At 44.1% G+C, this 25,823-nt stretch overlaps 1 protein-coding gene across 1 annotated transcript in view; it reads right to left on the bottom strand.

Moving 5' to 3' along the window:
• Positions 1–20,578: 20,578 nt before the first annotated feature.
• LOC108801724 (protein FAM184B-like) overlaps positions 20,579–25,823 on the bottom strand; it is a 75,228-nt gene continuing 69,983 nt past the window's right edge. Inside the window, exons 12-14 of the mRNA XM_018573631.1 lie at positions 22,494–22,604; positions 21,136–21,338; positions 20,579–20,846 (exon numbers count right to left, since the gene is read on the bottom strand). Of these exons, the coding sequence (XP_018429133.1) occupies positions 20,756–20,846; positions 21,136–21,338; positions 22,494–22,604 (405 nt within the window). The 3' untranslated portion in view covers positions 20,579–20,755. The remainder of the gene's footprint in view (positions 20,847–21,135; positions 21,339–22,493; positions 22,605–25,823) is intronic.

The following is a 25,823-nucleotide window of genomic DNA, read 5'->3' on the forward strand; positions in this document are numbered from 1 at the left end:
ACGATTAGCCTTATAGTGACAAAAATATTTTTCCTGATGTAGTCCATATACAGTACACCTACCTGGAGCCTTTGCAGCAACTTTAGCTGGTTGTCAGACATCTTCTTGTTTTCCCAGGATAGTCGCCAGGTCCCTGCCAGACTTCACCCTTTACTCAGCTTCACCTTCCAGCAGACTCTCCCTCTCACTCCTTCCCAGGAAAAGGTCCATTCCTTCTGGGAAACTACCTTCAGCGAGGCAGTGCAAGCCTTGGCCCCAAACCCAGGGCTTAAAGCATAACACGTGTGGCCTTCCTAGTCAGCAGGCCTAGGAAGCCAGGGTCAACAGCACACACTTCCTCCAGACAGGAGCCCAGGGGGAAGAGGCACTCACAAGGTAACCCCCGAGTATTTATGTCCTCCCCCAGCATGCACCACTGGCCATAAACCTTGTGATTGGCCAGGGGAACACAATTATTCCTAACTCAGCATTATTGGATGTTCTGATTCTATTTAAGGGTCAGACCCCAGCAGCAGGCAGAAACAAATGATAACAGAAGTCTTAGGGGAAAACAAATGAGCACCGAACTATTGAATCAGCATAGACTCGCTACAGTCCAGCAGAACTAAATTTAAGCAGTCACCCCGCTTAGGACAATGTGGCTACACCAGGAATAAAACACAGTACTTATGATGTTATGGGAGCTGTCCCTTGTGTGCTCCTTCATAATGTGTACTGTCAATCCATATAATCTATTGAACTATATATTCCTGTTGAATGTGAAATATAAAGTTCCCAGCATGCTGACCAGGTCAGACACTGCTCCATATGTGACTGTAAAGTAGAAATTACACAATCCATCCTACCCCACAGTCCTGGAGCAGCTCTCATCTTCTGCTCCAACAGCAAGTGTGCCCACGGGGTAAACATTCAAGGGCATGGCTCCTCCACTTTCCCAGACTCAGCTCGCAGCATTCACACATGAAGCCCAGCCACCAGCACCATAACTGCCAATGCTGCTGTGCAGCCAGCCGCCCACACCAAAGAAAGAGATGGTGCTTTGCGGCCCAGACGTCTGCTTTCTAGCAGCCGATAATGTTGAATTACCAGGTGGCAGGTCCAGCTGTCACTGCTTAAAGAGACAAGGAGGGGGTAGAACAAGGAAACTGAATGCCAGAGTTACAATCATAACATATCAGACGGGGGGGAGCACAACCAGAGAACTCAGCAGAGCCGTTAACAAGCCAGCAACCTAGCCAAAGAGCTAGCATTGCCAGACCAATGATGGCAAGTTCCCAGATATGCATATATAGCCTGCAGTCTAAATCAAATTTTGATTGCTGCATGCTTTATCTGTCTTTGTTGATTGAATAAAAAACCCCCATAATTACAGCCTCTCTTTTTATTTGTGTGAACAGTGTCTTTTGTCTTAAAATAGTGTATGTCAGTATATAGTGCCAGTAAATAAAGCCAAGCCATAAAAACCGGTATTGTATATGGGACATTGCTTCTCAGGACAGACAGGTACAGGGTAAAGAAACACACGGCTTCAGAGCTAGCCAGAGAAAAAAAAAAATAATGTCCTACAATAGTCACAGAACTAATGATACATAGGTAAGTAGGTAAGATATTTCAGAGGCAAATGTGGTGCATTTTGATGTGTAAAGAATCATTGTTCAACAATAAAAATGGAAATGCTTAACACACATTAAAGTGACCCTAAACTCGGGAGTTAAACCTTAAAAATGCATTCAAGTACCTCAACTATTAACAAAAATACAGCTTATTTGTGTATCACTCAGCTGTAGATCCTCAAGTAATCTCTGAATTTGTGCTGACACTGTCCTTTCCATTTCTAAGCAACTTAAAGTGACCCTAAACTCAGGCGTTAAACCTTAACAATTAATTCACGTACCTTAACTATTTGGCAGTTTGTGGGGGGGGGGGTCATACAAAATTTTGCTATGATGATTTTTAGTTACGCTTCTGTCAGGGATTGAAGACTGTGCCAGAGGAGTGACCAGAGGGCCTGGAGGATGAGGATCACCCACTTCCAGAGACTCTCAGCTCTCATCCTGCTCTCATTATATAAAAGAGATAGCTCCATATTCTACTAGAAGAGGAACTAAAAGTAAAGATTGCTGCACTATATGTTACAACATGTCACAGACTAAGAGGGCGAAGGGAAATCAAGGGCTTAAAAACCTACCCGGAAATAAGCCCTATTCTCCTTTATATTATTTTTAGACCTGATAACGTTCCTGGGCTCCTATACCTCCTGTTCGCATTATATTAACCCTTATCCCCTAATAAATGTTCTAGAGTTATTACTCCTCTCCATTTTAGAATTGCTATGGCTAAAAAATGTTGTCCACCAATACAGCTTATTTGAGTTTGTGTAAATGCATTACTGTGCATTGTAATGCGCTGCAATGCATGTGCATCAGAGGTCCATTGGGTTAGTGCTTTGGTGTGCAGTTCAAAATTAATGGAACCTCAATGTACTAATGCACATGACATGCATTGTGGTAATACTAGCGTTACAGCAACACACCAAAACGAATAGCGTAATAGGCCCTAAAGTAAACAAACAGCTGACAGTTGCCTTACAATCAAACTAGCACTTGTGTCATATCACATATGCATTCCTATGTGCACTTCTTCTTCCAGTCACCCATATTACCATAGAGAATAAAATAATTTGTGGGAGTTAGCAGTGTGAATCTGGAGAAGAGATCAGAGGTACTTTTGGCAAAGATTTGTCCGAGTCTGGTCAAGCTAGGGATGGCCCTTTTGGGGGTGTATACAGTGTATATGTACAGGTGAAACTCGAATAATTAGAATATCGTGCAAAAGTAATTGCAGTAAGTTCTGCAAAAGGGGCCCAAACCAAGTACTGAGTACATATGCATGCTTGTACTTTTCAGAGGTCCGATATTGTTCTATGTACAATCCTTGTTTTATTGATTGCATGTAATAATCTACTTTTTTGAGGTTGTGGATTTGGGGTTCTTGGGGTTTTCATGAGCTGTAAGCCATAATCATCACAATTATGACACATCACGGCTTGAATTATCTTGCTTTGCATGTAATGAGTCTATCTCATATATTAGTTTCACCTTTTAAGTTGCATTAGTGAAATAAATGAACTTTGCACGATATCCTAATTATTCGAGTTTCACCTATGTATATACATATATATATATTAGCAGGGTTTGCAACAGGACAGTTCCCATATCTCAAATGTCAGAAGTTTGTATTTTTAATGATGAGAGTAAACCAAAGTAAAAATTGAGTCTGTAAGTTTATAAATACCATGCAGATTTAAGATTACAATTTTGGTAGTCTTTAAATGCTACTAATATATATCCGGATTCAACAATGCCTGAGCTTCTAAATGGTGTTGAATGTCATTTTGTGAGTCATATGGAAGTTCAAAATTACCCTGACATGTTTCTGTATTTTGTGCGTTTTAACTACAACAATAGCAACTCTCATAGCAACTTCAGAGCCATAAGGGGAAAAAGGCTTTTGCAGCATCTAGCATCCCCCTTTTCTGATAGAGTGTAAAAATTTACTTTTTATTATTTGCTCTACTTATGGTTATTTTGGCTATCTGCTGTTATTTGCAATGTGAATCAAGTTGTGTAAATGTAGCTGTGGAGCTTGTTTGGTTGTAAGTCTCCCCCTAAACATTAGAACATTTTTTCCTGCAGATTTAAATATCTTTATAATCTGCTTTGGTCACAAAAAGGAGTTTCCAAAATTTGGAAAGAACTGGATATGGAAATAAGAAGAATTTCCAGAGATAGAACCGAAGACAACTTGGCACAAGTCATTACCAGGTTACAGCTACTGGTAAGTGCATTCTAAAATGTATATTACATATACCCAGTTACTTGTGGCACCTCTCATTTATTATTGGTCACTTTATTTCTCTCATTTTTTGCTTTTGTCATAGTTACATAGTATTTGAGTAGTCCAACCTATTAGGATCTCATTCTAGGAGTACCTGTACCCCTGTATATTACCTGTACCCATGCTGGATTTTATAAAATCACTTTCGGTATACAGTACTTTGTGGTTGCGTTGCTGAAGGAGAATGCTCAATTCATTCTCTGTTATGAAGTTATTATATACAGCGTATATATACACACTAATCAATCATAACATTATGACCACCCGCCTACTCCTTGTCCAAACCATCACACTGCTTCCGCCAGTTTACCTTCCTCCCATAGTGCATCCTGGTTCCATCTCTTCCCCAAGTATGCAACACATACACAACTGGCCATCCACAAGAGGTATAAATGTGATTCAAAAGACCAGGCCATTTTTTCCGTGGCCCAATTCTGATGCTCATGTGGCCATTGTAGTTGCTTTTGCTGATGGGCAGGGCTCAGCATGGACACACTGCCAAGTCCAATATGAGCTACAGTAGCTCTCATATTGGATCAGACCACACGAGCCAGCTTTCGCTTCCCACATGCATCAATGAGCCTTGGCCATCCATGAACTTGTCTCCGCTTCACCGGTTTTCGTTTCTTGGACTACTTTTGGTAACTCCTGCCAACTAAAAACTGGGTGCATTCCACAAGAACAACAGTTTTAAAGTTGCTCTGAGCCAGTAGTCTAGCATCACAATTTGTCTCTTGTCAAAGTTGCTCAAATCCTTTTTCTGCTTCCAACACATCAGTTTCAGGGACAAAATGTTCACTTGCTGCCTAATATATCCCACCCACTTCTAACTGCCATTGAAACGGGATAATCAAACTTTTAAACGAATAATAGGATGAGGATGAATAGTGAGAATCATTGAAAATGGGGGAAAAAAAGGGGGGGGGGGGGGGGGGGGAAGGAAAAAGCAACAGGGGGAGACATGTTAGAGGGTAAGGTGATGGAAGAGTAAAAGTTTCCCCTCTGGGGTGTCTCGTTGAGATGATACATTTAGTGAATAGTCCATAGTGTCATTGAGAGTCAGGTTATGAGAAGGTGATCAAGGAGTATTTACAGCCACAAGATCAATGAGGGGGATAAGAAATAAAATCCTTAATCCTCAGGGAGTACTTGTATATGATCCAAGCCGCCTAAATATTTTGCAAGTTCTCCATAGTGTACCTGTTAGTGGCCACTAGTTCAATGTGCATTATTTAATTTAAGAGATCCAACCATTCAACTAATGTGGGACTTTGAGAGCCCATTCACACCAGATGCAGTCCGTTCCGTTTTGTGAGCTGCATCAAAAACGTAGAACAATGCTTTCCTATGGGATTCTGGTGTTCTGTTCACACCAGACTAGTCCGTTCCGATGCAGCCAGAAAAAGTACTGCTTGCACTATTTTAGCGCCATCGGATCGCAACAGAATGTATTAGATACATGAATCCGATCTTCCTCATCTTTCTTGTCCTTTTCAGCCTTTTCTCCAGCGCTGCAGCTGGTGTCGGATCCAGCGCTGACTCCTCTGTCCTTGCAGGCACTTCCAATCCAGCAGTGTCTGCATGCGGGTGCACACGTCCATAGACTTACCTTGCGTCTCTGCTCGTCTCCCGGCTGAAAATCAGAACATGCTTTGCGGCCGCCCGAGCAGTTTCGGATTCTCGGGCGAGAGCACGCGGCGAGAACGGGGTAAATGTTAACCGCTGTTAAAGGAGAACTATGAGGTGAGTGCTTTTCACTCACCTCATAGTTCTAGCTGACCTGTGACAATGAGACTGTCACAGGTCGGCTCAGTAGATTGGGAGGTGAGCGAACACATATAGGCGTTCGCTCACCTCTCAATCCTGTCACGGCTCTCTGCCGTGACAGGGGAGGGGCTGGATTCCCTCCTCCCCGCTCCGATCCGCCAGCGCTGACTGGCGGAACTGACGGGGAGGGGGCAGGTACAGCTGGCTCTGCCTCTAGATAGGCAGAGCCAGCTGTCAGTCACGCAGCTGGGCGGATCCCGGCACAATTGTCCGGATCCGCTTCAGGTGCGGCATCTCAGTATACCGTGAGCTACAGCTTTCGGTATACTGACCCTAGGGTGACGGGAGGACGCTAGTTTGTGTCCTCCCGTTACCCTAAGGAGAACTATGGGGAAAAGCCTCAACCCCATAGTTCTCCTTTAAAGCGGGTTTTTTTTTTCTTAAACTTTTTGCCTATATCTACTGCTTGATAGCAGTAGATATAGGCAAAAAAAACGGAGGGTTTAGAACCCCTTTAACATTGGGGGGAGGAATTTTTTTTTTACTTTAATGTCACTTCAAGGGGTTAATGAAACTCCAATATCAATCAGTTACAAAATAATAGCAATTAAGTAAGTGAAGGGTTAACTTTGCCAACACAAGGTATACTTGCAGTAAGCAGACTTCTGTAATTCCACACAAGAGAAGGTGCTGGAGAGCATGTCAGCGTGGAGCTCCAAAGTAGTAGGCAGTAGTCAGGAAGATTGCAGCCTGTCAGCCTGGAACTCAGGATGGAGAGCGATGAGATAAGGAGTCTTTTTTTTTTTTCAGGATGGAGAGCGGTGTCTCTCGGCTACATGCCATGGAGTCGGCTAGGGGGCGGATCCGAGTGACGTCGAGGGACCTGTTGGGACCTGTGCACCTGCTGCTTGTTCGGTGCTGCCGGCCAGCCCAGTCAGAGCGGCAAAGGGAGATAAAAGTTGGTATTTAATATTCGCAAACTATTTATACCCGTGAAGCTGTGATCACCTTAGCTGCCTATCTTGGATTTGACTATGACATACCTGGTTTAAAGTTTACAGGGGTATAGCTCAAATGGGGATCACCTTCCCTGGGAAAAAGGCAGTCCAGGCAGCAAAATTCTTTAAAATCTGACTTTTATTTAAAAGGTTACAATGTCAAAACAATATCCTTGCTTTCCAGACTCTAACTAAACAGACAGGTTTCCTCTCTAACATGTGGTGAGCTTCTCCCAGCCACCTCACAAATCAAAAGCTTTTCCAGCAACCTTTTAGGCCTCAGGGCCTGTTCACATGAGTTTCATGTCCTGATCAGGTGCGGATCAGCAGACGCGGTGCTATGTGTTTTTGATGCGTTCCAGTAAAAAAAAAAAAAAAATATATATATTTTATTTTTTTTGCTGGAGTGGGGCTGTCAGTATGTTAGCTGCAGTGCAGTGCGTTTTTGATGCGTTTTGCGTTTCCGGACCGTTTTCTGACCATACAAAATGTGACATGCAGTATTTTTCTGTCGTGACCTGCACGGACTGCGCACGTGAGAACTGTAACCCATAAAACACATAGGGATACATTGGGATGCATTTTTAGTGCAGGAGCGTACGGATCAGGTCAGCACAGAAAACGGACGTCGTGTGAACAGGCCCTTAACCACTTCATGACTGAGGCCTTTTTCTCTCCCGTTCATTGAAGGACACAGGGCAACTGATCGTAGATCCTGAATGGTAGGGTATATCGCCACCTGCAGGAGTAGGACGCTAGGCACATAACAAAAAGACAAGACAGCCTAGGGGCGGCCCCTGCTGGTGGCCCAACCCCGCACTTGCTGACAAGTCTCCAGTTTTTTTGCCTAGCGTCAGGAGTAAGGAGCTAAAAAATTTTCTCTGAAGAATTTTTTTCCTTTCCTCCGTTTGACTTGATTTTTCTTCTAGCAAGTGTCCCCAGGGCGACAGGCTGGATGATTGTAGATCCTTGTAGTCTCCCCTGGGTGACCGACGATCGCATGCAGACTCTGATACGGTGGGTCGGCTGCGACGGGTGGTCCTCCCCGATGCCTATGGGATTCGTCCCGGGGGGGCTTCTGACCGGGGGCTCCGGCCCACCGGTCGCGGCTCTCCCCGCAAGTAGACAATTGGCAGGCCGATTACTTCAGTCGACAGTCGGTGGATCCGGGGGAGTGGTCTCCACACCCGGAGGTTTTTCAGCAGCTCTGTCGTCGCTGGGGGACGCCGGAAGTTGGACTTCTGGCGTCTAGGTTCAACCGCAAAGTGGACAGGTTTGTGGCCCGGGCTCTGGATCCCTGGGCAGAGGGCGTGGATGCACTGATGGCCCCCTGGGGCCACTACGGCCTGATTTACGCCTTTCCTCCACTGTATCTGTTGCCTCGGCTGCTCCGTCGGATCGCGGTCGAGGGCGTCACCGTCGTCCTCGTGGCCCCAGATTGGCCTCGGCGGGCGTGGTACGCAGATGTGATTCAGCTGGTTGTGGACGCCCCTGTGGCGCCTGCCTCTGCGCCCCGATCTTCTGTCCCAGGGTCCTGTGTTCCATCCTTCTTTACAGTCGCTAGCTTTGACGGCGTGGCTGTTGAGAGTCAGGTCCTAAGGACCGGGGGTTGTCCGATGCGGTCATTTCCACTATGCTCAGAGCGCGCAAAGCGGTTTCCAGGAAAATTTACCATCGTACCTGGAGGGCCTATTTTGCCTGGTGTGAGGCTGGGGCCTTGTCCCCACGTTTGTTTTCCATCAGCAGGATCCTTGCGTTCCTGCAGCGCGGGGTGGCTCAGGGGCTGGCCTTGAGTACTGTGAAGGGCCAAATCTCTGCCTTGGCGGTGCTTTTCCAACGGCCTCTGGCGTCAAATGCTCTGGTTCGCACTTTTGTTCAGGGGGTGACATGCATTGCTCCCCCTGTCCGCGCGCCTTTGGCTCCGTGGGATTTGAATCTCGTGCTTTCTGTGTTGCAGGGATCCCCGTTTGAACCTCTTCGGGAGATTCCACTTATATCTTTGTCACAGAAGGTAGCCTTTTTGGTGGCCATCACTTCCGTTCGGCGGGTGTGGGAGTTGGCTGCCTTGTCTTGCACTATTGTAAAAACTTTTTTTTTTTAACTTTACTTTGACTGCTAGTGACAGGTAATCTTTAAGGTGATGCTGGGGGTCCAAAAGACCCCCAGTGTCACCTTTACACTGGAAATAAGCTATTGAAGTGCAGATCGCACTTCAATAACTTATAGCTGGGCTGCAGGAGCCCGGAACTGACAGCCCAGGGACCGGAAGTGATGCAATCTGCATCGCTCCCGGGCCCATAGAACGGGGAGGGGATCGATAAACGGAAGTTCGTCTACCTCCTCCCCAGCTCCCCGCGGACACCAAGGAAGCCGGGCCCGTAGGAGGGGCAACGGAGCCCAGGAAGCAGGGCGGCGGTGTCCGGCGGGGGGGGGTGTCCCTTCTACGGGACACAGAAGCAATCTGGCGACAGGTAAGTCGCCAGAATCGCTTCTGTTGTAAAGCCGATAGTCGCCGGGAGTCTGTTTAAACAGCCCCGATGCTGGCGACGTACACTGTACGTCGTCAGTCACGAAGGGGTTAATCACACTGATAAGAGCCGGCCAGTACAGATCTGTGCGGCCTGCACGGATGCATCGAGCTGCTCCTGGGAAGGACAGGTGCTGTGTGCGATTGTACGCAGTAGCCTGTTCTTCTCTATGGGAGTATGTGGCTGTACGGCATCGAACGCTCACCCGAACTGCACATCAGTGCAGGTGTCTTATCAGTGTGAATGAGGCCTTACTCACAAAGTGTCCAAACTGCAGCTCTCTCAGAAGGCTGTCTGAGTCCCAGGCCAGAGCACTATCATGCTCCAGCCTTCCACTTTTATCCCACCTGGATAATCATTGCACATTGCTACTCTTGCACATATGAGAGAAATCAAGGGGAAATATATCACCCCTCAATGATTTCCCCTTTTCTTATGCCACAAAGGATAAATACATTTTTACCTAATGGTTAAAGGGTAAGTGCACTTATTTGTTCCTATCCACAGATTAATATTTACCGAGTTCTGACAGGACTGCCCTCCTTTTACATCTTGCAGCTGGTGTCTTTTTCTCCTAGCCATGTCTGTGCAGTATATCCCCATTGGCCTCTGTGGGGCTCATTTCCCAGCCGTGAGATAGAGGTAGATAAGCCCCATAGAAGTCAGTGGGATTGGTGGCCTTGTGGGAAATCCGGGCCTGGATGTACTGTGTAGGGAAGGCCAGGAGAAGAAGACGTTTGATGCTGGATGTAAGCAATCAACGGAGGCCAGTCCCATCAGAATTCAGTAAGTATTCATCTGTGCACAGAGCACTTTAAAAGAAATATAAGCCAAACCTTTTTTTGACTTCTCTTTTGGTTCACAGAAGTAAATTCACTAATGTACTCCTGTGACTTAAATTCAGCATATAGCCCCCTATATCCTGACAGCACAGAGCTGCGCTGCAGCCGAGAAAGATCCCTACAATATTGTCTGAATCCACCCAGCTACCTGATGACAGATGGCTATGCCTTTCTAGAGCCTGAGCCAGCTGTGCCCCCTCCTCCCCTCTCTCCCAATACTTCTCCTTAAAAGAGGCCTAAAGGATAAAGTTCACTCTAAAGGTGCCCACACACCTTACAATTTATCTGCAGATTTTCTGTGCTCAGATGGAAAAGGTGCAACAGATTCCTCCATCTACACTTAACTGTGTGGATGAGGTAATCTCCACCTGGGCCAATCTGTTGCACTTTTTCCATCTGACCACAGAAAATCTGCAGATAAATTGTAAGGTGTGTGGGCACCTTTAGAGTGAACTTTATCCTTTAAAGTTTCACACACTATAACCAATAGATTTCCACAAAGTGCCAGAAGGTACAGGTAATATGATGTATTCATTGTGTGATCACCTTTGCTAGCTAAAAAATGTTCAACACTTTATCACAATTGTTACAAACATAATAGTTTAATACAAAATATTTGTGTGCATTTGTTACTTGTCTAACCCCCCAAAATATCCATATACTAATTTATATTTTTTAATTTGACAGATGGCGGCAAACTTAAATGTATCTGACTGAAGAACAAGAGGATGCCCAAGAAATATATTAACCCACAACTGCTGGTTGAATATAATAATGTAATTTTATTTGAATAATAATACTGTTTTTATTAGTATGGATTTGTTTATTTCATACCACAGTCTGTGTAGAATGTGAGTTGAATATGTAATGTAAAGTAGTATTAAACTCTCAATCTTTTTTTTAATAATGAATCCAAATCAAACAAATGTACATTTCCCTGCAAAGTTTTTCTTTAAATTTCAGCTTATATCTGCTCCGTTTCTCTGAACTTTCTATCCAATACAAGATCACAAGAGATAGTGCAGTCTACAGCAGCTGCCCATCTACTAACTTGAGAAGGAAGGAGTAGCAGGGAGCAGAGGAGTAGCTTGCCTTGCTGTGCCTGTCTGTTTGTAGCACACAGCTTGCTAGCACACACAAGGGTAGCTCCACAGGACACTTCAAGGGAAAGAAGCCACCCAGAAATGGGATATCAGGGCCATTGCTCAGGGGAACAGCTGATTCTGCCAGAAAGAAAAAGGTTTTAACATCAAGGAGAAGCATCCATTGTAAGTGATTTAATCAGCTTTTAAAATAGATTAAAACTTTAATATCACTTCAATGCACAGTGTGCAGAATGAACCAGTATGGTGTATGTTACACAGTAACTAGGGAGGAGTGAATCTGTCCGAGCTTGAATCACAGGGGGTTCATCAAATCCTGAAGTGTGAAGTCCAAAAATGCCTACTGCATTCTGACAATTTTCAGGGCTAATAGGCAACCTACCGTATTATCAAAAAAAAAAGGCAATGGGGAGCTTGGTACTGCCATGAAGGACATTTAATGAAGCAAAAAAAAACAAAAACATTTTAGTTAATTATTGTATAGCAGGAAGGGGGATCTCTTTTTATGTGACGTGGAGGGCAACATGTAAAAACCACCAATTCTTTAAATTACGTGCTTGACAGGTGCCTATAACCTGTGTGTGTTGTTACAGAACAGCACATTTTTAACGGACACTGCCAGCAGCAATCGATTTTGGCAGCAAACAATTTGTATGTTTAAAATTATTTTTTCACTTTTATTTTTAGTTTGGTTCAACATACAGCAACAACACCCCAATCTGATTCATTACAACTTGAAAAGAGGCTTTCCTATGTATTTTTGGCTGCAACACCTGATATATTTATCCAGCGGTAATAGGCCTGAATTGAATGGTGGAAGTGGCAGCCACAACAGATCTAAAAGCTATGGGAACCCTTAAAACAAATAAAGCTAAAGCACTCAACTTTGTACACATTTGCCATTTGAACAACAGTTTATTAGCATAGTTTGGGAGCTTCTTTGTCACAGTACCACATTGCATTGTCTTAAAGTTTAAAGAAATTTCAAAACAGAGTGTTATAAAACACTAGAAAACCACAACACCACATTCCTTAAAGACCGTCTTGTCCTCATATCCCTAATTAGTTCACATAAATTTTAGATATAGACTTTGGGTATGTGTTTGATAGAACAAAGTGTCTACAGTACATGAACACTTGAATCGGCAGCAAATAAAAAGAAACAAGGCAGGTTTTTATCTTTAAAATAAACATAAGAGTGTATAATTTTAGAGAGAATAGCTACTAATATTGTTATATGGCTGGACAGTATGTCAGCAGCTTAGTTAGGCTGCAATTTAAGAGGGAGAGACAAGGCAGGTTTTATTTTGAAATAAGCATCAGACTGCATTATTACAGAGACAATAGCTACAGATATTTCAAATAAATGCACCAGGTATTCTGCCATGGAATACCAAGGGCTGTAGAAGGGTATTTAGTTTTAATATATTCTGTTTAATAAAAAAGACTGGGTATATAATACAGGGAAGACCTATGAAATGCACTCCCCCAGTCTATCTGTGATCATATCACCCAAGTGATATTAAAGTCAAATGGTTTTTAAGCCATTTCAGATGCTGATAAAATCACCCAAAATGGATGCTGCTTCTTGAGGTCTAAAAGATATAGCTTCCTGCAGAATCTGCTCGTCCCATGAGCACTGGCCTTGATATGTTGCTGTAGGGTGGATCCTTCTCCTTGCAGGGTCCTTTGGAGCCACCCTTATGTGTGTTAGTAAGCTGTGTGTGTCTCCACAAACACACATGCATTGCAAGTCAATCCACTTTCATGCTGCCCGCTCTACCTTCTCCAAGCTAGTAGATGGATGACTGCTGGAGATTTCCTTATAATCTTGTACTGGACAAGAAATTTGGGGAAACTGAGCTTAAAGAATCGGAGTCAGCAATTTGGAAACATGATGACTGTACATGCCTTGGCAAAACATTTAAGAAATTAGTTGCTGGGCAATGTTTACTTGTTTGATTTGGATTCATTATTAAAAAAAAAGTTTGAGAGTTTAATATTAATTTAAAAGAAAATTGATTTACTTAAAAACTCTTGAAACATTTGCACTATAGATTATACTTTCAATGACATTTTAGGAGAAAAATTGAATAATGGTTACAATAATTGTGATAATGCACATATTGAAACTGTGATAATGTAAAAATTGATATGTAAGATTAATAAAATAATGGATGCGGGGGATTAAATCATTGTGTATATATCGGAAGAAGGGTAATATAATCATTAGGCATAAAACATGTATAAGAAAAGTTGAAGAAAGGTATGTATGTCATGTTTTAAGAGAAAAGAGAGAGGGAAGTTAGGAGTTACCTAGTTAATAGTATTCACGGCCTCTGATGAAGTCTAGTGATGTAACATGCCATGTAGGGCGGACCCAATGGCATCATCTCTTTGGAAAGTTGTGAGTAGGATGATGGCAACAGTAGCTGAGCCCTCAGTTTGGAGCATGTTGTATAACTGAAGAGTGGAGCAAATGTGCCTGTATTTGTGTATGCATATTAGTGCATGTAAACTTGTTTTTTAACTGTTTTTAAACAAAAAATAAAGGTCTGCACTGCGGTCTATTTACTTTTTATTGTTTGAGCTGTATAAACCGGTTTTATCTTACTTGAGGTGCAGAAAAATGGACATCCAGTGTGATCATTAAAGTCACTTTTTTTCCATTCTAATTTTGCTTTTAATACATACCTTATGTCAGGGCTCAAAATTTCAAGTCCTGAGCTACTAGCCAGGCCTTAAGAGTTACTCGCCACCAGTTGCCCCACCTAACCCCAACTCATGACCGCGTGCCTGACTGAATTTCCAATTTTCCACAATTTTGTTGAGCCCTGCCTTATGTGATGCCTCTTGCTGCAATCATCTTCTTCCTTCCAATATTTTGCAGCAGTCCCTCCAGCGCTAGTGCCGCTCTCTGATCCAGCACAGACTCCTTAGTATTCTGTGTCCCACGGAGTCTGTCCAGCGTGCACGCTCACGGCTGTGTGTATTTACTGGCACAGTGTCTCTCCTCCTCTCCTCGCTGGTGACATTGACTGTGCCTGCGCCCGCCTACATCATCCTCCTGCACGGCTGTTCGGATCTGTGTTCTGCAGCCGGGAGCGAATGGCGCTATTATGTTGTGGCATATATCTACTGCTTACTAGCAGTAGATATATGCAAAAAAAACAAGACTTTAATTCTACTTTAATCCTGTTTAGATATTAACGCTATAGAAAAGGCCCACCCAGAAAGGAGAACCGCATTCCGAATTTGGGTGAAGCACTTGGAGACACGGAGGTGGATTAGGTGGAGAGTGGGTAAAAACAATAGCAATGTTTTTTTAATTTGTAGTGAAGAGTTTGTACTTGTTTGCACTGGACACATTTATTCATGACTTATATATAATGTAAAATATAAGTGGACTGCACTGATACTTCACAAGGAGAGACTGTTCTATTGAATAACACTGCACTGGTTGTGTATAAATATAAATGTATCCTTTCTGTAGGAGATTGTTACACTGTCACTTTGCACTTTATGTGGAAATAGGGATTGGATTACATGGTTTTAAGGAGCGCTACACTGTTTTTGCACTTTCATAGCTACAGACATTTACAGTGGCTGAACAGCATGTAAGCAGATGTTTTACCTTGGGAAAAAAAAATTGAGTGTATTACCTGAGAGACAGGCACAAATATTGTATAGTGACTGGACGGTATGTAAGCAGCTTGGTTAAGATGCAATTTGAGAGGCAAAGACAAGGCAAGATTTATCTTGTAATAAACATTACAGTGTATAATCTTAGACACAGAAACCACACATTCTGTACAGTGGCTGGACTGTATGTAAGCAGCTTGGTTAAGCCACAATATAAGATGAAGGTCTGAGGCAGGTTTATGCTTGAAATAAACTTTACAGTGTATTAACTAAAAGACAATAGCCACAAATATTTTTGAGCGTCAGAGCACTGGAGTAGGCTGCAAACTTTGGGGCGCAACACAGAATTGTACCTGAAGCAAACACTGGAAATCTGGCAGCTAAGTCTAGCTGCATCAAAATTGTGTAATACTTTACAGTGCCAGAGCACCAAAATAGGCTGAAAACTTTGAGACCGGGAACAGGATTGACCCTGTAACAAACATTAGAAGTTTTGAAACTAAATTCCAGCTGTAGAAACATCTGTGGGACACCTTTATAGTGCCAGAGCACCAGAATAGGCCAAGAGAGAATCATCTTCTTCCTTCCAATATTTTGCAGCAGTCCCTCCAGCGCTAGTGCCGCTCTCTGATCCAGCACAGACTCCTTAGTATTCTGTGTCCCACGGAGTCTGTCCAGCGTGCACGCTCACGGCTGTGTGTATTTACTGGCACAGTGTCTCTCCTCCTCTCCTCGCTGGTGACATTGACTGTGCCTGCGCCCGCCTACATCATCCTCCTGCACGGCTGTTCGGATCTGTGTTCTGCAGCCGGGAGCGAATGGCGCTATTATGTTGTGGCATATATCTACTGCTTACTACTGGTACAAAATCCAAGGTACCACATTTTGGACTCCCTCTGGAATGGTGGCAGTAGATCAGCCATTTTCTCCTTTTATTAGGTATTCAATAGGGGTACCTTCCAATAGTGGTCCCCCTTTTCACAGCCTGATTTCTAGAGTCCCTGCACAGGCATTTAAACATAAAGGAGCCCATTTGCCATACATTACCTGCAACAGAGGATGCAGAGTCCTTGGTGTCGCTAAGGACCACACTGTTCTCAACAATCTCATCCCCACTCATGAAGATCTCCTGGGTTTTGAGAGTAATGCACCCTCCTTGAAGCCTGACCCATTTCCTCCTCCCTATCACTGCTGGCACCCCAACCCTTCTCCTCCTTGTATTCCTTCTCTGCCTAACAGGGATAGAAGCAGCAGGAAAAGGATGCTGCTGGCACTAAGACAGAAGTAAGTCCTCTTCTTCCTCCTACTGCTGTGCCATCAGTGCCTGGCCTATAAAGCCTCAGAGTGTGTGCTCCGGGAGGAACACTAAAGGGATCACATCACTTATCCCCTCCTTGCTTCAGTTCAGAGTTCGGGTCACCTCTTCAAATGCTGCCAAGATGCTGCATGCATACTGGATGATGAGCCACTCACACAGTGAAAATAACCCCAGTTCCTCAGAGCCTGTCCTGATACCATATTTGCACAGGTGATTTTCTGACCACACTAAAGAGCTCTGTGGACTTGCCTTGGGAAAACAGTGGCCTGTACCTGTGGGGCAGAGCTCTGTGGACTTGCCTTGGGAAAACAGTGGCCTGTACCTGTTGGGCAGTGCCACCAGATGGATTAGGACAGCTTTTCCCTCCAGCCCCCTACAATCTGCCTCTGTCCTTGGACAAAAACCTCCCACTTTGCTGTTTTGCTTTTCCCTCAGAGGTTTTCTCCTTACCATCTGGTGGCACCAACATACTGTAGGACTATCACTGTGTCATCCACCCTCTCCTTAACACTGGAGCCTATCTGACAGTAATCCCCAGCTGCTGCAACATCACTGCCTATTACTGTTCCCTGATTGATGTCTACATCTTCTGCATTTTAGAAATATTTTCCACAGTTCTGTAAAGAACTGGTTTATGAGAAAGAAGGTCACCCTCACCCCACCGTATAATTTTGAAACTGTATTGAGGACAACTTGATGTGATTCATAACAGTACTTTAAGATATACACTGTTGTGTTTAGTAGGGAGATGTAAACTGTATAGGGAAATGTGAAGCATAGGTACCCTGTAATCTTTAAAGATAGCACCTGAAAGGGTATCTTTTTCTGTAGGAGTACTTGACCAAGATCATCCTTTTGCATCAAGTGATGCAGCGTGTGATTAAATAATTATTCTGACTTTGCCAGTTTGCGGGGCTATAGTGGATAACTGGATGCTCTGTGCCTGGAAGATGGAACAACAGGAGATTTGTGTCAGCCACTGAACTAGCTACCCCACTCTGTATGTGTCTGTGGCTAAAACAGATACTACTTAAAGGAGAACTATGAGGTGAGTGCTTTTCACTCACCTCATAGTTCTAAGCCGACCTGTGACAATGAGACTGTCACAGGTCGGCTCAGTAGATCGGGAGGTGAGGGAACACATACCAGGTTCCCTCACCTCTCGATCCTGTCACGGCTCTCTGCCGTGACAGGGGGAGGGGCTGAATTCCCCTCTCCCCCCTCCGATCTGCCAGCGCTGACTGGCAGAACGGACGGGGGAGGGGGCGGGTACAGCTGGCTCTGCCTCTAGGTAGGCAGAGCCAGCTGTCACTCACGCAGCAGGGCGGATCCCGTCATTTACGTCGGGATCTGCTCCAGGTGCGGCGTCTCAGTATACGGTGAGCAGTAGCTCGCGGTATACTCAGCTTAGGGTAACGGGAGGACGCTAGTTTGTGTCCTCCCGTTACCCTAAGGAGAACTATGGAGAAAAACACTGACCCCATAGTTCTCCTTTAACTTGCTTGTCGCACTCCTTACTGAATATCCTGTGTAATGGGGGAGTGCTCGTGGGGAGTGCTCTTAGTGACTGCGGATGGTGCCACCAGTATCAGTATTATGGTTAGTTGTTTGCGATGGCAACAAAATCATGCATTAGCTTTCTGGGTCCATGATCCCTGAACAGGCTGGTTTCTCATCAAACCATATCAAACCCAAACCCGAATCTCATTTCTAACAGTGACCTCCATCATGCACCCCATTTATACTCTGCATTACTATGACTGTGTACTGTACAATGCACTATGAAGGCACCCATACACTGTTCGAATTTCGGACGGTTATCCAGGAACCGGTCGAAGTTCGCACAGTGTGTGCCGCTGTCAGCACCCTTTTGATCGGCATCCCTCGATCAGCTGATCGAAGAAGCCGGTCGGAAAATCTTCAATCAATCAGAGACGGCAGCCAATGATCTGCCTGCTCTGGTCGGGTATTCTCTGACAGCTGCCGGCAGCTTAAAGGTGCCCATACACTTTGCGATTATCGGCCAGTTTATGGGAAGTGCACGATCACAATTACTGTACAACTGGCCAAATTTCGTTGAACGGGCAAACTATAAAACTTTTGTTGAAGAAGGGGCGGAGCTTGCTAATGGCGGCGGCTAGACGTACACGTCCTTAGCTCCGCAAAACCGGACCGGGCATCGGCACTAAAGTGCCTCAGCAACGCTCATCATGGGCTCCAAGAGGGGCAAAAAGTCACAGGGCTCCAAGTCGGACCGCGCACAGACCCCGAGAGCCGCGATCTCCAGCTTCTTTGCGGCCCCGGCATCTACCCGATCTGCAGGCCGCACGGCGGCCCCACGTGGAGTCTCCCCACAAGGCCCTGACTCACCCTCCTCCCAGCCAGCCGACATGTCTCCCGTCCTGGCGGACCCAGAGGATGGAAACACAGCAGAGCACACAAACTTTGGGTTTTCCTGGAGTCATTAGTCTCACCGGTGCTTCCTTTCTCAGTACCATGGATTGCCCCGTATCATCGCCCTCATTCATCGACTCTCCCTTTTGCTCTTCCTCCGCTTCTAAAAGCATGGGATCTACTTCTCAAGACATCGGCCCTGTCCTCCTATGTGGGCCCCATGACTCCCATTATGGGCAATCCGGCGTTTCCACCCGGCTGCACCTCATCTAGTTTCCTCTCTTGGTCAGCCACAGAGCCTTCACCCTTGGCCGAGGCCCTCGTGGGAGCGACCCTGAAACCCCTGGTCACCCTACTTGCGGACCGTCCCCACACGCCCGGAGCTTGGCTATCATATTTCCAACTACGTGCGTACTATACCGCGCTGGGGGACCGGGCCGCCCTACATCGCCCTCTTTCCTGGTTTGAGTCTCTATGTCGCCTGGATGACCCGCCTACACATGTTATCTCTCTCCTCTACTGTCAGTTGCTCCCGATGCGCTTTCAGGGACGTTTACCGTTCATAACTAGATGGGAGGAGGACTTAGGGGTTACCCTTACGGAGGAGGAGATTCGAACTGCCTGCATTACTACTCATAAGCTTACGGTGGCCTGCTCGGCTCAAGAAAAAGGCTATAAAATTTTAACCCGGTGGTACCGCAGCCCAACTCTCCTACATAGAATATTCCCTGACAGGCCCTCGCTATGTTGGCGATGCCTGGCTTCGGAAGGGACCCTCCTGCATATTTGGTGGGAATGCTCGCTCCTGCTACCATTTTGGGACAAGGTCTTCCATGTTTATAACCAGGTCATGGGGACGAACCTAGCAGCCTCACCTAAGATTGCTCTCCTCTCTGTTCTACCTGGCTCCATAGCCTCCGTTAAGAAGGATCTACTCCGCTTCTTCCTGGCTGCGGCCCGGAACGTGATACCACGCCATTGGAATACGGTGGTCGCCCCAACCTTGCAGGAGTGGATTGCCGAAGTGGGTTTGATCATGCGCTTTGAAGAGCTGACGGCCTCTCTACATGAGCGTCAATCTCAATGTGCAACCTTGTGGACCCCTTGGATTTTATATATGGACTCAGCAGCATTTAGAGCCCTGTAATATGACCAGTGGCCCCCTGATGGACTATTGACTAGTGCATTGTATTTATTATGTCTCAGTACGCCACAGTAGGAGATGAATGCGCCATTGGGTCCGGCGGAAACCCCTCCTTTCCTCCCCCTCTGCCCTCCCCACTAGACGTCTTTCCCTAAATGTTTCCCACCCCGACTTGCCTCTCAATCTGGCAAGCACCCCCCCGCCAAAATGTTTTGTCCCCTTCGTCCTGTGATTTTTATGTGCTTCGTTCCTTGTCCTCTTTTCTTAATGTTGTCTGGTTGGATGGGAGACAATGCGATCATGTTACCCAGTCTTAAAGGGCTCCTGACCGAGTCATACTTAGCTGTTACTGAAATATGACACCTACCATACAATACTTGATTCAATCTGTGTATCCCCGTGTTTTAGGAGCTGAATGTATCTATATACATGCATATGCCTATTTCTCACGATGGAGTGTATTTACGTGACTCTGTATTACATTGATCTCCATGTTTACATGTCTTTCATGTTAATTGTGTTAAAACCCTTAATAAACACTTATTATTTAAAAAAACTTTTGTCGAAATGGATCAAAATCAATGGATTAGTGGCGTTTTCGTAAAACAAAAGTTGCAACATGAACACTGCACATGGGCAAATAAAAATCCATTCTGTTGATCGACAAAATTAATTTGGCCAGTTAGTATTGCTAACAAACGATAATCGAAAACAATATAGGTCTGTGCATGATGGGGTATTTGAGCGGAATTTGAACAGGGGTTTGATGACAGGACAAAAAAAAAAATTGAACGATAATTGTAAGGTGTATGGCCAGCTTTAGACTTTTTCCCTACAAAAATTTGAAAGTATCTAAAAATTTTCAGAAGGGTATGTATAAATTCTGAGCAGGTAGTGCTACCACAAGGAAAACAAGAAAATAAAAAAGAAGATAAAATGCCTGGCAGTACTTTCTTGCATTTTTATTACCAAGAAGCAATTTAATTTAATGAAAAAGCTCACATCATTATTTTATTAACAAAATTAAAATTTACAACATAACATGTATGGCAGTGAAATGTGTACATTGTAGTAATACAGATCATTCATCGGCTCAGTGGTGACTTCAGCTCTGTATTCTTCTCAGAATGAAAAATACTTTGTAAACCATTCTGGGCGTTTGGACTCTTGTTCCTTTACCTCTGTTTTCAAGGGTACACTGGCAGGGTTCCGCCTTCAATCAAACAAAATGAGTATCATAAATACATAGAAACATTTATAAAAAAACATGATGGTAAAATACTTGTATGCACACATAGATTTCAGAGGGAGACACACCCCACCCCTGAGGAGAGCAAACTCAGAATGGGGTGTTCAATGCAATTAACTGTCTGGTTTCACTTGTTGTCTTGAATGAATCTTTAAAAAAATATAGGTTTACTTTAGGGGATTAAAAAGTGAAGGCAAAAGGATCTGTATGACCATCATTCCTTTGTTATGATACAACAGCTGAACATTGTTACCTATTTGGCCGGATGATATCTAGAAGCTGTGCAGGTTGTCGGAAAGGATAGCCAGGCTTCATGCTGTGAACTACGCTGGGAGACGTCCTTATAGGACTTGATGGCTTTTTCGAGCTGACACTGTTGTTTGTAAAGGTTTTGTCATAAGCTGCCAGATTGGGAACACTGATCACACGGGTTGTTATCTCACCCAACTTCTTTTTCTGCAAGTAAAACAATAAAAAAAAAAACTTGTCTTTACAGTCAGCATGCCTTACAATATTTTCATACTAATAGCTGACTTAATAGACAATTTTACCTGGAACATTCCCTGGATTGGGGCTAAAGCTAATATAAACTCAGGTTGTCTGCACTCAGGCGGGTGGGGGCTTTATCAAGGACATCTTCACTAAGGGTGAAGTTACCTTTTAAAATCCTCCATGAAAACTCCCAGAGAATTGCCTGTTATAGCTGCTTGCACTTTATGCATTTTGTTAGTAAGTGAAGCAGTGCCAAGGCTATGAACACTAACGCATTTAAATGTTCTGAACAGGTAGTAAAACACAAGCCCTGATTCTGAACCTGCAACAATAGGCATAGTGGAGAAATTCATCTTCAAAGGTAAAGAAACCATTGAAATCTCAGCTATATTATGTAGAAGTAAAGTCTAAGCAGCTTGACAGCCCTCTAATGTAAACATACAGGAGCTGTTTTTAAGCTGTTTGATACCAACTGAACTGGACTTTAGAGCCTTTGTTGTGATGTTTGAGAATGAGTGACATCAAAGTAGATGCAGCTAGAGAGGTCAGGGATAGCTTGTTTTAAAGCCCATTTACTGCTTGTGCTTTAATCTCCAAACCTCGGCAGAGGTGCCCTGTTCTGCCTGTCGTGCCTTGTGCCCTGTTCATTTTCAAGTGAACCTACATGGGCAAAGCACAGGGTTGCTTTAGAGAAAATCTGTCATGAGAGATTCATTGAGGCTGCCATTGATGACTTATTTCTGAAAATGCAGGTTGCCAGGCTGTCATTATGATGCTCTAGCTTTTATGCTTCCTGAGTTACTGATCTGAATCAAGTATAGGGATAAGACATTCTGACACTCACATTTACAACGTGCATGTTCCAGGTCTGTCAGCAAGTAATTTAAAAAACATACCTAGCAATAGCAGCCTCTGTACTTCTCTCATGGCAGCACTACTTTAAGGATGAGTACATGTCTATGGCTACCCTCTTCATTCAATTCAATGAGCTCTTTAAAGCATTAAACATGTTTGTAATATGATATACATTTGGATAAGCAGATGTTGAAAATATATACAGTTGCTGATGACAATCACATACAAACACAGATAAAACATAAGATACCTTAAGATTTTTACCTTCATTGTGGGTGTTAAACTACCACCATTTGGATTGCAGGAAAACGACTGACTTCTGTGTGTTTCCTGAATAAGCGGCATTGCAATGTCATCATCAAAGGTTTGAACTTCCTGGAAAATAATAATAATAATAATGCTTTAAATCTTTATTATATGAATGGGAGTGTTCTCTGTCTTCCTAGATTTCCAACAACAGCAATGGATGTTTTATATTGCAATGGCCACTTTTTCAGATAACATTATATACTGTAACAGTAGTATTGTGTAATTATACTGTGGCAAAGACTGTTCTAAAGGGGTAGATAAAACAATGCTAAACTCCATTTTTATGATATCAAGACAGCATTTATTGGGGAATCCCAGTTTACACCATTATATTTTCCAATAAGTAGTATATTATCAAGCAATCCCAGCTGCATGACATATAGAATGGAATACATATTAGTGACTTAGTTTTTTTTTAGCAAGCAATAATAGGAGTGGGCCAAAACAAGCAGAGGGGAGGGACCTGTGTTCTGTAATGTATTTAAAAAAAAAGGATTTTACAGGTAAGACAAAAATCCTGTTTTTTTAATCGTATATTAAGTCACGATCTGGAATCAGGCACAGAGTCCAGTAGCTGAAACAGCAGGCAAATTCATGATATAACAGGCTGGGTTTGGTACACAAGCAGACAGTAGTAGTACAGGAGCAGGCAGAATCGTAGTCAAAGATCAACCTGAGGTCAGTAGCCAAAGGTATCAGGTATTAAGTGGAAGACAAATAGCAGTATGAGGGGATTGTATTGCAGTAGGAGTAGGAAGCATGATATAGTCAAGAGCACAATAATTGGGCAAACAGGAAGTGCAGAGGCATGGGGAGCAGCAAAGAATTTAGAGTTCAGCAAAAAACTGGCTTTAACTGAGGATTACACAGGAGATCAGGGAAGGAGCTATACAAGGTGGATCAGCAGGTAGAACCGCTGTCATATACAGCAGAGGCCCTGGAATCAGATCCAGATCCTGACACAGGATTTCATTCAGGAACCATAGGACAGCCAAAAGCAGTCCAACTGACGGGGTGGGCAACACTGCAGATGCCAACAGGCCCATGCAACCAACTGGTCAAAAGAAGGGCTCAAATATACTCAGAGAGCAGCCTAAAGTACCTTACAACTGAACCTGGCATCAGATAAGTCTGAACATCCATTTGGTAAAATTTAACAAATATGTGAAGAGAAGCCCAGGTGGCAGCCTTGCAAATCTGAGAAACAGATGCCTAATGCTGAAAAGTCAAATGATCTGGTTGAGTGTGCTGTGAAAAGGAAGGGTGGAACCTTATCCTTTAGACTAGTGGCTCCAATGATGAGTTGCGGATCCACTATGGGGAATGACCAAAAGTGAACCCTATCAAGGAAAACAGGGACGCCGCCACAAATGGTAGAGTCCAAAGTCGGTGCCTCATTGTTGGGATAAATTAATTCCCATGCACAAGCTAGGAGTTATGCCTTCCCGGGCTTGCCATTCAAGATATCTGAAGACTCCTAACCAAGAAGAGGGTGTTGATATTGGTGAGGGAACCCGCAGACATGTATTCCTGTAGGGTAGGTGAGTAATGCAGACTTTCTGCTTTAACGCTAGAGAATAGTATATGAAAAACCAAGGAGGTGATGTATTTTCACATACTACCCTGTTTCCCCGAAAATAAGACCTCCCCCGAAAGTAAGACCTAGCACTATTTTTCAAGATTCCTGTAATATAAGACCTACCCCGAAAATAAGACCTAGTTTGGTGGTAGCATGTGAGGGGGAAGTTGAAGAGCAGGAGAGATGGTATCAGCCTGCAGGGACATACTGTATTAAGGGGGTGACAGGGGACTCCCTCCGGCCAGCGCAGTGACAGGGAGCACTCCAGTACCATACTTCACCAACTGCTGTCCCCCTGAAGGCACTGCTTAATTCAGGGGTAGCCAAACTCCGGCCCTCCAGCTGTGGTGCAACTTCAAATCCCATGAGGCATTGCAAGATTCTCACTGCCACAGACATGACTCCTGGAGAGAGAAGCATCATGGCAATGATAGTTTCACCACAGCTGGAGGGCCGGAGTTTGACTACCTTTGGCTTAATGTAATGGTACTGAACTGTAATGTGTATTGGTAAATGGTACCGTACTTTACCGCGCTGTCCACTGTCTGATGTCCCCACTGCTACACCGCTGCTACCATCGTCCCTGATGGCAAAGGAAGTCGGCGCTGTCGAAAGCAAGGCTGCGGCGGTGGAGGGAGAAGAGCCGCATTAGCCGATACTTCCTCTATAGCGCCAGTTACTGTGACAGGCGGTGATACCAGATAACTTTGGATTGTTGCACATTTTGTTGCACATTAAAAAAAAAAAAAGACATCCCCTGAAAATAAGATCTAGTGCGTTTTTTTGGGGGCAAAAAAAATATAAGACAGTGTCTTATTTTCGGGGAAACACGGTACATATACTGAGCAGTATGGTTTGTGACTAGTGTAACACCAAACGTAATCCAAGGTGTATGTGGCGTAATTTATACCACAAGTTGTTTTATATTCTATTGGAAAGGTTAACTTAATTGCTGACCCTCAGCTGGGTATACTCACCTTCCGCTGCTCTCATGATGTCCTATTCCTCTGCCTGATTTAAGAGAAGAAGCTCTGTGCATGCTCCAAGTTGATTTGGTCAGAGCCAACACAGAGCTTTGGACTCTCTACCCACCCCATGTGACATGAATCAGACCTCATGACTGGTCACACAGGCACCCTGTGGTGCATCATGGAAGAAAGAGGGTTATATATATATGCTTTAATTATTAGAAAATAATAAGTTATAAAATAACCTCTTTTATTCCTACATTGATATCCATGGATAGAAATACCTTGGCCACTGTAACATTTCTATTCATGGTGTATCTTGCACATCTATTTCTCTTCAGTTGCTATACTAATAAGCCACTTAAAGCTGTTTGCAAATGCATTTACACATTGGCTTTCTTGACAAATAAGAGTGTTAAACTTACATCATGCCTGTCACCTTCTAGGCAATTTCGATCATAAGGTTAGCAACACACAACAGAACAAAGCAGCTTCTCTAATAAAGTCTGTTCTGCCATCTAGTGTTTACAGTACGGTAATGAGTTTAGACTTAAACTACCACAATATTGGCAGATTATTTAGAACTTTCTTCATGCTAGCCATGGACTTCACAAAGCAGTGCTAAGTGAAATGATGTGTCAAGTTCAGTAACCCGTAGAAACCATGTCTAGATTTTGGAGAAGCCAGGGCAGTACGGGAGTATCGGGATATATCATGATGTATAAGCCAGAAAAAAAA

The sequence above is a fragment of the Nanorana parkeri genome, unplaced genomic scaffold, assembly GCF_000935625.1.
Source record: "Nanorana parkeri isolate BGI_ZX_2015 unplaced genomic scaffold, ASM93562v1 scaffold2464, whole genome shotgun sequence".
Classification (NCBI taxonomy): Eukaryota; Metazoa; Chordata; class Amphibia; order Anura; family Dicroglossidae; genus Nanorana; species Nanorana parkeri.